The sequence below is a fragment of the Nicotiana tabacum genome, chromosome 3, assembly GCF_000715075.1.
Source record: "Nicotiana tabacum cultivar K326 chromosome 3, ASM71507v2, whole genome shotgun sequence".
Classification (NCBI taxonomy): Eukaryota; Viridiplantae; Streptophyta; class Magnoliopsida; order Solanales; family Solanaceae; genus Nicotiana; species Nicotiana tabacum.
The window spans coordinates 206,823,724-206,839,610 of record NC_134082.1 but is presented as its reverse complement, the minus strand read 5'-3'; the positions used below and the strand labels follow the sequence as shown (position 1 = coordinate 206,839,610).

Here is a 15,887-nt window from a genome sequence, read left to right as displayed (position 1 = left end):
ATTTTCCTAGTCAATCTTCTTTATAGAAATAACACTCGATTAAAGGGAGCATAATCAAGTTCAGTGGTAGAAACCTCTGTAATCGATCGATGGGAACCTCAAAACTGTATATGATCATTTATAACAAAGATACAAATAATTGAAAATTGATAAAAGCTTATTCATACCAGTATTTACATAAAATCAATATCAATTTACTCTGACTAAGTAATTTGATAAGCTAAGGATATACATAGTTGATCATAACTAAATGATAAAATAAAAATATAAATATATATCATACATCTATTAGCTGAGTATAAGCCAAATAAGCCTTTACAATCATTTAACAGCTAATCTATCGTTTCATAATGTATCATATAGTATTGTATTGTATTGTACTGTATCGTTTTGATGTATACAATGTTTGGATAGATTGCATTATTGGCCGTCGTTTTATGATGTCATGCACCAACAATATGAAGAATAAACTTGCAATATTATAAATAAAAAGTAAGGTACAAGGTAATATTATTATATAAAAAGGTATGGTAAAAGATAATATAGGATTATATAATCATAAAAAATGACAAGATAAAAAAAAGACGGAGATAACGACGACCACACCAAATCGGTCGTTTCCTAAAGTGACACTTTTCGTCGTTACGTAACAAAAAATTTAACAATACAATACAATATAATAAAATTTAAGTAATAATTAAAACAAACATTATATTTGAATAACAATATAATACAATACAACAGGTAACAACCGCCCAAACAAGCTCTAACTCAAGAAATTTGGAATGTGAATGGCAATCAACGGATGAAAAGAAAAATTGGCAATCGATCTCTATTGGATGCTGGCCGCTGGATATTGGACCGTCAATGTTGTTTTCACAAAAGGGATACAAAAACGTACTGAATAGCTAGTGGTAGGCTAGTGACAAAGCCATAATTTACACGTGATATTCCCAATACCATAAATTCAATTCTACTCTGAGCTTGCGATTCTCGCTGAATCTGAACCTCACACAAATCCCCTCATGATTTTTGCTTTGTTGGGTCCCATATATACACCTAATCTTTCAAATAGTGACTTCCATTGTCTGATTTCTCTGTACTAATCATTTATCTCAACTGGGTCGACTCATATTTCCACTAGATCACTCTGGTTCTTGAAATCTTGGATTAATTTCCCTTCACTGTAATGGAAAATTGCACTCTTCTTCATAGTGGAAATCAATTCCAGCCCAAGTTTCCCTTTTTTGCACTTAAGCCCAAAAAGTTTCCTTTTTTTGTAGCTGGGTGTTCAAGTGTTTTGGGTGAAGATATAGTCAAGTTATCTGTAGCTCATGGCTCCAGCAGAGAGCAAATGTGGAGAATTAAAGCCACAGGCAAAAGCTCTGGGGAAGCTGCAAATGCAGATGATGAATCGGATGAGGCTTTACAGGCTACAATTGAAAAGAGCAAAAAGGTGTTAGCCATGCAAAAGGACCTACTTCAACAGGTAGTAATTCTTTAGTATTCAATCATAAAGTGAAAAATTGCTTCTTCTTTTTTAAATTTAAAAGATAAAGGAGAAGTGAAAGATAATTGTTTTAGGGCCGTTGGCCCTAGTGATCCAATGCCTTTTACTTTTTTTTTTTCTTTTCAAATGGGCATAAATATGATATAGTATGTCACAGCAGAGAGAAAAATCAACCATTCAGCAATTGCCAGCCATATGCTAATGAATAATACAAATTCTGTTTTAGGATGTTGGACATGTTTCATTCTTCTGTAAATGAATTAACCATCTCTTAGTTTGAAGTATGTCAATTTTGAAAATAAATCCATGATTAAGTATCTTAAGGATCTGGCGGTCTGGCTGTGAGAATACTATTCAGGATGTTGTGGATAAAGATAGGAACCAAATTGTGATTTTAAAAAGGAAGTTTGTCTGTAGAATAATTTGTTATTTAATATGGCTTTTTTGGTTTACTTGTTTTCCTGTGCATGGTATTGTTTTTGGCTTGTACTGTATTATAGTGTGTTAAGAAAAACTATCTTCATTCTTGGAATGTCCTCTTCTTTAAATTCCTTATATATCAGATTGCAGAAAGAAGAAAAGTAGTCTCTTCAATAAAAAGCAGCTTTGAAGATGCCAAAGATAGTTATGACAACGGAAATGGTAGCTTATCAAATGTTGATGTCCGTGGAATGGATAAAGACTATAGTACTTTAACTAGTACTGCTACTCCGCCAATTGTTGATGACCTGAAAAACACACCGGCAGCTAGAAGCCAAGATTTTGTTGAAAGTAAAAGAGAAGTTAAAAGGGACCTGGATCAGGAAAGGCAGTCGAAACCCGGTGCTCTGAAGACAGCTCAATCCGATGAAAGGGCTACCCCACTGTCAAGATCATCCGTCACACCCAGTCATCAGACTTCCTCTGCCGTAAGTTCTGCCAAAAGAACATTATATGTCCCTCCAGAAACTCCAAAGTTCAGTCAAGAGACAGGCAAATTTTTTGTCGACATTCCTGGAAAAAAGATCCAGTCTGATGTGCCTTCATTATTTAAAGAATCCTCAGCACAATCATACATGGAACAGAAGAGTGAAAATTTTGAAGGATCAAGTGCTGAGAAGGCAAACATAGAGGCTGAAGACCCTGAGAATGTAGATGAGAAACCCCCTCCATTGGCAGGAACGAATGTTATGAACGTTATTTTGGTTGCTGCAGAATGCGCTCCATGGTCTAAAACAGGTATCTTTTACAATAAATATGTGTCTTCTGTCCAGGAACAAATGTGTAAGTTGGTGCATTACCCACACTTGAAGTTCCTATGAAAGCTCATATTCTAGTTCAGTTTATGATACTTCAATTTCATAGGACCTGCAAAAGAGTAAGACTAGCATTAAGATATTCATAATGAAGTGCTTGTTGTTTCTTTTCACCAACTTATAGTGTTAATGAAGCTTCCAGTATTCCATCATCTCTAGAATAAACTGGATAACTAATTAATATAAGAATTAACATATTCTCATACCTATCAAAATAATTATTTGACATATTCTTAGTCACATGAAATGAGACATAATGAAATGAAAAACCATCACTGATCGGCCAAGGTGAGATGGTAAGGTGAATGTCAAATGAAAAGGAATCTATATTTATTTTGCCTTTTCCACTATTGTTGTTTTGTCCGCTTCTGGATGGTTGAGGATGGATGATTTGTTGGTTCGTCTAACTTGTACATCCTCCAGTCTTGTAGCATGTTTGGCCAAGCTTCTCCCAGAGTCAAAAGTGCTTGTTTCTCAAAAAGGTGCTTTTAGGTGTTTGGCCAAGCTTTTTGGGGGAGAAAAAGTGCTATTGGGTAGAAGCTTAAGCATTTTTTAAGAAATAAAAAAAAGGAGCTTCTCCCATAAGCAGAATATTTTCTTCCTACCAAAAATACCCTTAGCAAAATATTGTATATACCAAAATACCCCTTAATTTAAATTATTAAATAATAAATAATGACTTTTGGGGTGAACTTTCATATTTGTTGAATGATTTTTTGATATATTTAAATTATCTTGAAAGAATAAAGCCCCACAGTGTGGATATTATTGGGTATATTGTTGTTGTTATCTTGAAAGAATAAAGTGCTTTTCAATTTTATTTTTACATTTATATAAATAAAAAAATTAATTAATTATAGTCGTTAAGGATGCCGGGGTCTATTTGGAAACAGTCTCTCTTACCCTGGGTAAAGTCTGCGTACACACTACCCTCCCCAGATCCCACTCCCCAGATCCCACTAAGTGGGATTATACTTGGTTGTTGTTGTTGTTGTTGTTGTTGTTGTTGTTGTTGTTGTTGTTGTTGTTGTATAGTCGTTAATAATAAATATTGTGATTATTTATCTACTTATATAATATTAACTATTAAGTAAATCTCTTCATGTCATTCGTAATTTGATACTTAAAAGCACTTTTTGAAAAGCTTGGTCAAGCACAAATTGTTGCTCAAAAGTACTTTTCAAATTGATTAGCCAAATACAAAATGCTTTTCTCCAAAGTATTTGTTCAAAAAGCACTTCTTAAGATAAGTTGATTTTTATAGCTTGGCCAAACATGCTATTAGTCTTGTGCACGTACAAATATTCATGATTTGTACACATTTTTTGCACTTTGATGTGCATGATTTTTATTGTATTTATGCATCTATATACATATCAGTGCAAGCATATCTTTTACTTGTGAAGAGTTTTTTAGGTGGGCTTGGAGATGTAGCGGGAGCATTACCCAAGGCTTTGGCTCGACGTGGCCACAGAGTTATGGTAACTAGTTTAATTCTTCACGTTTTAATTTCCGTGTGCATAAAGAACCGTGTTTCAAGCAGAATATACACAGAAAAATTCTGTTAGGAAGTATCAGAATGTTTCACAAAAAAGTCTCCGAATATTCTGCACGAGGTGTTATATTCTCTATCCATCATCTTCCCAACCACTGGACAAGTTAGTCTGTGATATAAATTCACAATGTTTCCAAAACATATGCTGTCTATCCGGATTATCTAGCCAACAAAGCTATAGATTGTTTAGTTCTTCCAATTTTGCCTTTTCATTCCAAGATGCATAGGATGTAATGTATTTGATGATGGAGTTTCCTTTTTCTGCCCATTCCCCTGAAACTTAGGTTGTGGCACCTCGTTATGGCAACTATGCTGAACCTCAAGATTCTGGTGTAAGAAAAATTTATAAAGTTGATGGTCAGGTATGTTTGACTGCATTAATAAGACATAGCTTTTAACTTTTGCTTGTGATTTTATCGCCATGACTATCCATTTCTAAGGATTTAATTTTTAAACTGTGCAGGATGTAGAAGTGACTTACTTCCAAGCCTTTATTGATGGTGTGGATTTTGTTTTCATTGACAGTCACATGTTTAGGCACTTGGAGAACAACATTTACGGAGGGAACCGTGTGGTATACCCCCCCTGCCCCCACTTTTCCACTAATTTCATGCTAATCCCCGAATTTCTGACTCCTAGATTTGCAGTGAAGTCTCTATTATTGAGTCCTCTAAATGATTGGCCGACATAATGTTTTCCCTAGTCACCAAAATTTGGGCCTTATGGGATTGAGATGTCTTAGATGGTTGTGTCTTCACCTTTCCTTTCTCTTTCTGGGTGGGGAAGTTCAAGAGGGAGTGGTTTTTTAATGTGGTTTAATATTATGTTCTGTACGAACTCAGAGATTCTGATAAGGATCGGTTTGCTGAGCACCGATCTTGACTTTCAGCTACCTTCTTTGCATTGTACTTCACTTTATTGATGTAGCAATCTTGAATCTTGATATATGTTTATTACAAATTACCTTTTTCATATATAGTTTTGGTTCATACCTATCTGGCTATCTTTTAACGTCTTATTTTTCCCTTCCTGTTGCAGGATATTTTAAAGCGCATGGTTTTATTTTGCAAAGCAGCTATTGAGGTATGAATGCCAGAAAAAAGACACTGCTTCCACCTTTGTTGCTGACATTCAAAATAAACTTAGCCATGCTGTTTGAGCACTATTTATCCATGTTTACACCCCCTGCCCCCTTCTGCCATAATATTTTGGCCTATTAGTGTTCCTGTGATTTTACCTCTCTACCTTCACAAGGTAGGGGTAAGGTCTGCGTACACTCTACCCCTCCTAGACCCCACTTTGAGGGATTACACTGGGTTGTTGTTTTTGTTGTAGTGTTCCTATGATTTTAAAATACGTTTTTTTGATGATATTCTAACATGGCTGATTTGCAATTTCAGGTTCCTTGGCATGTGCCGTGTGGTGGGGTTTGCTATGGAGATGGAAATTTAGTGTTTATTGCTAATGATTGGCATACTGCTTTATTGCCAGTTTATCTGAAAGCTTATTATCGTGACAATGGAATGATGAAATATACAAGATCTCTCCTGCTCATTCATAACATCGCTCACCAGGTCAGTTTCATTAGCATCTATAGCAGTTTTCTAGTCCATCCGTGCATTATCCACCGAGTTTCGAACTTTGCACCAGCTAGCTCTCCGGGATTTCTCAGTTATCAATAAATAAATAATATAAACGACTACTTTGATATTGTACATATACTAGGTGCTCCTGGGACATAATTATTATTTTTGTGTCACCAAGTTCCATTATCTTAGTACCACCAGGAGTACCATACCCAGTGAATTTATTACAGCTGCATTTTTCTCATGCAAAGACCATACCTTAGACTTGTATAGCAGTGTTGCCTGATATGTGAAATTCGTTCAAAAGTTTTGCTCTGGGCATTACCAAGACAATTGATGCTTTTGTTGGAGTCTGGATTATGCTAATTGATACAGAAAGAGGAGCACTAAAATTTGATACAGGGGAAGGAGTCTGAATTAAGCTTCATTCATAATGATCTATAACAATATGAGATCAACCCAACGCAGAACAATTAGAAATTTCTTAAAGAAGTTTCCAAATTATATGTCATACTTGATGTTTTATATTAACAAAGTACAATTCTACCTTTTTCCCATGTGCTATGATTAAGCACAATGACGAATTTTGCTTCTGCTACTAGTTATCATCTTTTTCTTTATTTTTCTTGCCTCATATGATGTGTATTTGGATAAACTTTCATGTGATAAAGAATTTGCTGCATGAAAGAGACGGAGGAGGGTTTATGGAGTAAGCAAGATTTTACGCATGTAAGCAGCAGAGAACTAGAAATACTCTGTTCGTCCAATTTAAATATGACTACTTTGACCTGTGCAATTGTTTTACAATTTTTGGTAGATTATTACTTTAAGTTTGATGTGAAGAGAGTAAAATAAAGGTTTGAAATGTAAAAGAGTAGAGTAGTTGGAGTACTCTCTTCCCAAATTCTGCAATTGTTAGTATTTCCTGATTTGAGTAATTTATTTTTTTCTTTCAGTAAAGTAAATAAGGGTTATATCAATCTTAGCCGGCTATTTTTTTTCATCTCTATTTTATTCCGTTGCGTGCAGGGTCGTGGCCCTTTGGATGATTTTTCATACGTAGATCTTCCACCACACTACATGGACATTTTCAGGTTGTATGACCCAGTAGGAGGTGAGCATTTCAACATTTTTGCAGCTGGTCTAAAGACAGCGGATCGTGTAGTTACAGTTAGTCATGGATATTCATGGGAACTAAAAACTTCCGAAGGTGGCTGGGGATTGCACGAGATAATTAATGAGAATGATTGGAAATTACGGGGTATTGTAAATGGGATTGATACAAAAGAGTGGAACCCTGAGTTGGACGTTCACTTAAAGTCAGATGGTTACATAAACTATTCCCTGGACACACTGCAGACTGGCAAGGCTCAATGTAAATCTGCATTGCAGAAGGAACTTGGTTTACCAATTCGCGACGATGTCCCACTGATCGGTTTCATCGGGAGGCTTGACCCCCAAAAAGGCGTTGATCTGATAGCCGAGGCAGTGCCTTGGATGATGGGTCAGGATGTACAACTGGTCATGTTGGGGACGGGCAGGCCTGACCTTGAACAGATGCTAAGGCAATTTGAGTGCCAATACAATGATAAAATTAGAGGATGGGTTGGTTTCTCCGTGAAGACTGCTCATCGTATAACTGCTGGTGCAGACATTCTGCTCATGCCTTCTAGATTTGAGCCTTGTGGACTGAACCAGCTTTATGCGATGAAATACGGGACTATTCCTGTTGTTCATGCTGTAGGAGGACTTAAAGATACTGTGCAGCCTTTTGATCCTTTTAATGAGTCGGGATTAGGATGGACCTTCAGTAGGGCTGAAGCTAACCAGCTGATCCACGCATTAGGAAATTGCTTACTGACTTACCGCGAGTACAAAGAGAGTTGGGAGGGGCTTCAGAGACGCGGTATGACACAAGACCTAAGTTGGGATAATGCTGCTCATAACTATGAGGAAGTTCTTGTTGCTGCGAAGTATCAGTGGTGAGGCTCATTACGCGTCTGTAAATGTCAACAACTTGTGGCCATACAATGAAGGTGTTTCAGCTCTTCCCTAAACTCTAAAGGGTCCAAATATCGAGTTTTGCTGGGTATATCGCATTGCTCCAAATGTGCTTACCCAAGATAAGTTCAAAACCCTTGTCTTTCTCAAGTGATTGAAAGCCCTATTTCTGGTCATGAAACGAGAGGATGCAACATGTTGGCTACTTCACGTATGGTGGTCATACTTGGTCATATATATCATCATGTATATATTCTTTACAGTTACCAAGATTTTGTTGTATGTAGCCAATCTCTACTCTTTTTTGTTGAAAGTTTTAAGGAATCAGCTAGTGTCAAATATCAAGCATAAAATCAGTGACCAGTGACCCCAATTTTTTCTGAAGCGAGTAAATTAGGCTCATAACATTCCACTTAACCGGTTTTCTAGTATATGAGCATGATGCTCGAGGGTTTCAACATCAATTTAATTGAATGCATGCTACATAAGAAGTAATATTTTGAATTGAACCGAGACATTCAATACATATGCTGCTATAGTAAGCTCATTAGTCATAACGGCATTTCAAGTATTTTCGACAAGTTTCTTCACCATTTGATACTGCTCTCAAGGAGGTCCATCATATGTGTCGGAATCTACTGTAAGGGACTCCCTCTCTTCTTGAAAGGATTGGCAATTGAGAGAGGACGATAGCAAGGACTGAAAATAGATTAAAATTTTACTTTTGGCGTATTGATTTTGTGATCATCTGGCTATCAGCCACCAAAGTTGTTTTGTCGAAACTTGCAGCAATGATGATATACACGGTCGATCTCTTGTCAAGCAGTTATCTGTTTAATTGGGTGTCTAGTGATTCAGATTTAAAGACCAGATAGAACTCCTTAGATTTGCTGACCAGAGACATCAAATGTTCGGACACGAGCACACAACCAAAAAGAGAATTAGAAGCAGCATCAGTGAATCACTTGAAAGAAAGCACAAAGCCTTGCACTAAGAACATAGCTGTAATTGACACCAGCGCTTCTCCCGAGCAATACCGGGAGAACAATAATAATAATAATAGTGAAGTTCAGATATCTAATCCGCATGTCGCACTTCCCTTAATGACACTGTCTAATGCCGGTAATCGATCTATGGGTGCAAGTCCAAGGATGCTGGTTTCTGACTCTCCTCTGCTGCTAACCCTAGATAACAAACTGATAGATCCCTGGTTCTACTTCACTTCAAGCTAATACTTGCAGCTACTCGCATGCTTGTCCGCATACTTGCAATCATATCCGCTGATCAGCCGTGTGAAATAGAACTCAGGGAGATGACTCCGATGACCATTAACAGACCCCTTCCAGATCACCACAAATTCTGCTATGAAAAGCACATAATTAGATACCAGAGAACAGATATTAACACGTCCAAAACTAATTGAACAAGAACAAAATGTTAGACCACACTGCTTTATGTCATATTGCTGTAATGAACAAGTTATAATAATTACTACTACACCTCAATCCCAAGCACGTGGGGTCGGCTATATGAATCGTCATTATTTATGTCGCTCCATTTAAGCTTGCAGTAATGAACAATTACACACCCAAAAAAGAACAAAACATGATACCCCAAGTACCTGTCAGATCACATACCTATGTATAGGAAACTCTCCTTTCTTCATCAAACTGCAAACGCGAAGGACTTGAGAAGAGTCCGGCAAGACTCTTGGACAGGCAACCTTCAACAGCGCATGGAGATGCAGAATGATTTAAGGGGTAGTTTGGTTTAACCGTTTCCAAGCAACCATGTGATTGGTTGTCAGTCCAGTGAAAACTTTGGTTGCCAAATTTAATGTGCCTCCTCTTGGAATTGACAATCACATCCATGACAGGATACCCATCATATGATTCTTCTTCTCTTTGCAAATTGCCACAAGACTTCCTCTTCAAACCAGGAAAAGCTTTCAGTCCTGCACCAAAAACAACAGAAACATGGAATAATCTAAAAGATAATTCAGTGGTATCCAAGAAAGTTTTTTCAGCAGCAATTACCAGGGAAAGAATCCTCAAATGACTGGGCTCCTGAATCGCCACAGCTACAGAATGAGTTAGAAATAGTATCGACTCCTCCAATCCTGCATAGCAAAGCTGACTCGTCAAATCTAGTGAAAAATGAAGTACAAACTGCTAATGACCTCAGAAAGTACATTGGGTCGGTACAGAATGCAAAAGCAAGGCCAAGGTTTCTCTATCAGTTTATGCTGCGGTCTGAACCTAAATCTAGACATATCCTCAGTGAAAGAGAAAATAGATCATGCAATGAAATTATCCATGGGAAGGAACCAACCACAAGTTGTGTAACCATGAACTACCAACCATGATGGTCCAAGAACAATACCAAGTCCATGAAGTTCTATACAATCAATCATCTCAGTTAGAATTTCTTGATACCTTGTCTATAAGATGAATATTTTAATGATACATGTGATTGATAAAGATCAATCTCCTGAGTCATATAATACCAAGCTTATACTCTCTAAGCATAAGCAATAGGGGGTAATTGCATCTCTAAGATACACACATGTCATCCATGGAATAACCTCTTTGTGCCCCAAAAATGAAGAAAAGAGGATATGAATAAGACCAATTTAATCTAGATAACAGAAGCAGCAGCAGATGAGAATTCTGACTTGCACAAGGAAATTGGTTAATGGCCAACCTGTACATGTGCTCCACAAAGTCATCAATCAAAACTGGCCAAGCTCCTGCAGAGAATAACCCAAACATTAAATAGAGTGGATCTTTTTAGTTTAGGAAGGGGAGGGAGGAGCAAGGAGTAAGATCGAAGAACAAATACACAAAAAAGGAAACTGGTATTCTAAACATCATCATCGTTCCATAATATCAAAGAAGTCCAAATTCACTCCATACTGTATATCGTAAAGGACATAATTACTCAACAGAAAAGAAAGACAAGACAAGTGAGGAAATGACTGAGGCAGTGGGAAGAAAATTAACCTTCTACTTTTGGAAGGTAAAAATGTTTCTCCTTCGTACCCAGTTTATATGATAGTCAACTAATTTGTTTGAGAGATTGTACATTGATTGAGATATCATATTAAACTTATAAGCAACAAAACTTATAAGTACGACATTGAACTTTAAAAAATACTTCTTAAGTTCTTATAAATACCACATCGAACTATAAGGGTGATTTGGTAATAGGAAACACCCATAATGCCAAATTAGTGGAATTTCTTCGAGTGGTATGAAGACTTGAGATAAGCTCAGCAAGTAACCCGGCTTTTGTCCACTGGAGGACATGGCGTCCTTCATACTCTCTCATTTTATCTAACAGACCACTGGAATTGCCAATCCATAACTCTTTTGTGTTTCTAATCTCCTATAGCTAGAGAATAACTCTTGCATATGCAGTATTCCCAGATCTCACAGATGCACTGCACCAGCAACATATGATAGGACCCCCTCAATGGAAGCTTTAAATTTGATACATAAGACTCCAATTAATTATGCTTCTTGGTCTTCCAGCCTAAATAAGATTTCATGTTACTATAGGCTTAAGCTCACTCTGTTTCTTCAGCATCTTCAGTAACAGCTTATGATTATTACTCATTAGAAAGTAAACGACAGGTGGATTACTAGATCACAGAACGATGGAGGTCATTTCCAGATTTCTCTGCTAAATATGCAGGACTTTCTATCACATTTCACCACCATATATACAGGAAGCTTCTTAATCAAACGACAACATGACTCAAAGTTTACAGGAAGCTTTTATGAAGCATATCCCGTACAAATTTATCTGGTGCATATATTCCCGCTTGACTTCTTTAGAAATATATCACCTAAATCCTCCAAAAGGACAGAAGCAGACAGGTGTATAGAGAATAGTCTGCAAATTTGCATCAGCAAGAAGTAAAAATGTCAAATAACATGATTAAGATCGTAACCAAAAACCACAAATTGATTGGAAGTTCAGTTAATATAGAGTCGATAAACATCTTTTTACTGGCGATATTTATTTTCAGGTATTAAGCATCAGCACATATTATGCAAGAAAAACATAGGATCTTCAGGAACAAACTAAGCAATACGTCTCTATTAAGAATGAATAAGGGTCACATTGACAGGTTCTGGATGGTGATAATTGAAAAGCTGCAACTGCAAAAAATTAATACCTCCCCGATCATACCCTTCAAGATTTTCATGCACAGAACGGCTAAAGGCCAAAACTTGCTGCCAAGTATCCTCGGATATATTGTATCGCTGATTTTTCTGTGAATCGAGACAGTAAACAAGTCACTATATAGGAAATTTAGCAGTTCACAACATTCTGGAGTCACCCAACCATAAAGTAGAATATCATTCTTTGGGAAGTTAAGCACCACCCTGGAAGCTCCTTGAAGTTGACAAAGACAAGTTAAGTCATGCATAAAATTTCCAGGAATTGACTGCCAATCCCACTACTATAGAAAAATCCCAATGCCCCAACCAAAAACACAGATAAGAAAATGAGCACAATAATGAGGAAAGACAAAAAGAACAAATCCTCTATCAGATGGCAAAGTTTTTTTTTTCTTTTGCAAGGTATATAATTGTACTAATAATGGGAAAATCTCATCTATAACTCCGCCTGGTGTGAGTTTGCTCATATTGCCCGTCCCAAGCCCGAATAAAGGAGGATGATTGCGGTAGACGAGCAGCCAGCTTATAACTAGTCAATCTTACGAAAAACCCTCACATGTTTGGCACAGAGGTGGTGTTGTTGTTGTTTGGAAAATCTTATGAATACAAGCCGGAAAAAAAAAGGTAGAGAATTTATAACATAATATGATTCTCTACTAACGACATTTAACGTTACACACAAACAGGAATTTCATGGGTCCATAAAGAACTAGGAATGATAGGTTGTCCTCAAATATAAGTAGACATTCTCTATCCCTTCAAAAGGGCTCCTTTTTCTCTCCTTCCATACGACCCACACGAGTGCTAATGGTGCGACATCCACGATCCGCGACTTCTCTTCATCAGATGACAAGACCTTTTGTTTGTATTACATTGACATTTAAGACAAACTTTACAAAGCAGACTAATTCTCTACTCAGTTAATCTAAGAGAAGCCAAGATTCGAGCAAGCACATACCTATGTAATTGATGAATTTTTAATAATTCTTAGAATTCTACAATTTTAAGGCATACAAACAGATGAACAATGCAATTCGAACACATGATATGAGATCCATTAGCAGCACTGACACTTACCTCAACAAAGTTGCACCAGTGGTCAAGTAGCCGAAACCTTCTAGCTAAAACTAATTTCCAGGCAGTAACAGCTTTGCTTATGGCTGAAAATATTTTTGAATGCAAAATAAGATTGACATGGAGCTAAATGCACTGTAAATGCTTTATGAAGCATGAGCAAGCTCGCTTGCAAGATCATTTACAAGTAGTCAACTTACTGATGTTCTTTTGTCCATTTTCTCTGCAAATGAAGAAGACAAAATCATAGAAACGCGAGAACTCGGAGAAGTCAGCCTACAAAAAGGAAATGCAATGTAAGTTCCTTTTTTGATGATTGGAATTTTTTTTTAATAATGTTTTAAGGCTAACAGTAAAGGAGATGGACGTGGATGAATCATGAATATGGAACAGAACCCATAATGTTCACCTCCCCCCAACTCAGTGCACACAAAAGAAGAGGAAAAGAAGTAGAAAAGCAGGAAAAGAAATCCCCCTTCCCAACAAAAGCTCCCATATTAATTAACAATATAAGATAGTTTCAAATGAAACAAATTCAGTCATCATAACATCATCTAATCAACAAACCTCCAAATTTAACCGCAACATAAGCTTGTACACTTCTTCAAAGATAGCCGGCCTGCCATGGATGAAAACTGATTTCTCAATATTATCAACCTCATATGACCAATCTATCTACCCCCCACATAATGAAAGGTGATTTAAAACTAACACAACTAAGCAACATGATCACATATTTGGTAAACGTATTTGGCTTTCCAATATAAAATCACACATATATTCCTACTCAAAAGAGAAGTGATATGAGAATTTCTTACTGACGGCCAAAGTATCATTACTAATAGATTCAACCACAAATCTGCCTCGTTCAAACAATTTGATCTTTTTTTTTATGAACCACAAATTTGATTTGTTTATTAATGTTATTCTCTCAACCATTCAGCCTTGGAACCTTTGTTTTCGCAAGCCAGAAACCGCAATTGTCACCTACTGTCTTCACTTATCTGTAATTGCAATTACCTACTACCCAATATATATAAATCTATATCAGCAAAAGAAGGTTGAAGGATAGTATCTATGCAATATATTTTGCCCTAAAAGTTTTATACTTTCAAATGCATCGCATCTAGAGAAGTCCCAACTATTCTTTGATATTAGTCAAGCCTTTGAAACTTTCACGGGCAGGTGATTTCAAGGGAAAACAGAAAATTTCTCGTGTTAAGTTGAAATGCATATTGGTACAATTCTTGTATAGTAATGGACTTCTTGGATTCGTTACATACATAAAGGATCCAAGTCCAGCAAACTCTCCTTCGTGCTGCAGTTATTCATTAAAAAAAAAATCTTTTTTTGCCGATAGTGAATAAATCTATTTTTACTTACAAAACAAATGAAAAACCGTATTTTTTTTCTATTCTTGAATGAAGACCCAAAAAATGCTGGTAGTTACATGTCCTACCGAATACATGCCTTATGTGCAAACTTGACTCCACGAACTTCATAAGCTGATTCAATGCCTCTCTTGAGAATCTCGCTTTCTGCAGGTCGTCTTCTCCGCTCCCAGCAGCATATGTTCCAGACATGATTTCTGCAAAGGAAACCCCAGAAGTAATAAGAGCAACTTAAGTTAAAAAACACCAATTAATTATATAAACCTGACCTATATTAATAAATTAAACCTAACATCCAGATCAAAGACAAAAGTATGGCGCTTTACATAGTTTCATGAATGAAATAGGACCGAATTGAACTGAATGGATATTAAGGATTCTTATAGTCGATCCTGACTTTAAATATTACCAAATTCAGACATTCATAAGATTCATCTCACAGTCTATTAATAGCACTAGCCAAACTATAAATAGCAAGAAAGTTACGAAATGAAAATTAAAAGTAGAAAAAGGAGAAAGTTAATTAACCACAATATCGGCGATAAATATCGAAGATATCCAAGTGATTGACAGCGGGGGAGTCCATGACTATAGCAACAGACTGGTTTTGGGGTTCGCTCGAGACTCTGAACCCTAATCTAAAGAGAGCAACACAAGCTGAGATTCTCTCCAGTAGTGATAGTGTTATCCTTTTTCTCAGTTTTGCTTCTTTTGTATATTAAACGCAACTTAGCTGCAAGGTTTAACGGTATACGAATATTCTGATACGAAATTTAGATTAAAATTTTACAGCCACATTCCGTCTTCAAGTTGAAGTCAAAAAGAGACACCATGAAAACTTTGCTTCCTTGGGTTTATTTACATTTAAACCCAACAAGATATTCATTCTATTTAATGGAGTAACATAAACTATTGTCGCTCTCGGGATGTCAAATGCCATTTTATGTCAAAAATGGCATTTCAATTAAATTGGATTTTTTCAGAAAAGAAATATTAATGTCAAACTAATACATGCAAGATATGTGATTCGTACATACATATTTACCACTTATAATTATAGTTAAGGGATTGTTTTTTTCACTTTAGTTTTTAATTGTTAAGGTAAATTACTTAAGAAAAAAAGACATATTTTTAGAACGAATATTTCAAAATTTATACTGAAGATATCATTATTAGTCATTTAATAGCTCTGGTAGTTTATTGAAAGTTTTAACATTCCAATGGTAGGCCAACAATATACATGGAAAAGGTTCAAATTTATTCCTATACTATTCAAAATTGCTCA

At 36.3% G+C, this 15,887-nt stretch overlaps 2 protein-coding genes across 3 annotated transcripts; one reads left to right on the top strand and one right to left on the bottom strand.

Moving 5' to 3' along the window:
* Window positions 1-921: 921 nt before the first annotated feature.
* Window positions 922-8,300, top strand: LOC107778346 (granule-bound starch synthase 2, chloroplastic/amyloplastic). The gene is made up of 8 exons (XM_016598590.2): window positions 922-1,489; window positions 2,074-2,728; window positions 4,222-4,286; window positions 4,645-4,722; window positions 4,824-4,934; window positions 5,399-5,443; window positions 5,761-5,934; window positions 6,976-8,300. The coding sequence occupies exons 1-8, from the start codon at window positions 1,190-1,192 to the stop codon at window positions 7,930-7,932; spliced, it is 2,385 nt and encodes a 794-aa protein (XP_016454076.2). The 5' UTR covers window positions 922-1,189; the 3' UTR covers window positions 7,933-8,300.
* A 500-nt stretch (window positions 8,301-8,800) lies between these two features.
* On the bottom strand, window positions 8,801-15,328 carry LOC107778351 (defective in cullin neddylation protein AAR3). 2 transcript variants are annotated; one of them, XM_016598601.2, is made up of 10 exons: window positions 15,131-15,328; window positions 14,671-14,799; window positions 13,779-13,846; window positions 13,412-13,487; window positions 13,215-13,297; window positions 12,131-12,227; window positions 10,651-10,696; window positions 9,984-10,066; window positions 9,585-9,901; window positions 8,801-9,306 (listed from the first exon to the last, which is right to left on the bottom strand). In XM_016598601.2, exons 1-9 carry the CDS (start codon window positions 15,186-15,188, stop codon window positions 9,585-9,587), a joined length of 957 nt encoding a protein of 318 aa, XP_016454087.1. In that variant the 5' UTR covers window positions 15,189-15,328; the 3' UTR covers window positions 8,801-9,306. The 2 variants fall into 2 exon arrangements, with proteins under 2 accessions (XP_016454087.1, XP_016454093.1); XM_016598607.2 differs by having other exon boundaries at window positions 13,779-13,830; window positions 14,682-14,799.
* Window positions 15,329-15,887: the final 559 nt, after the last annotated feature.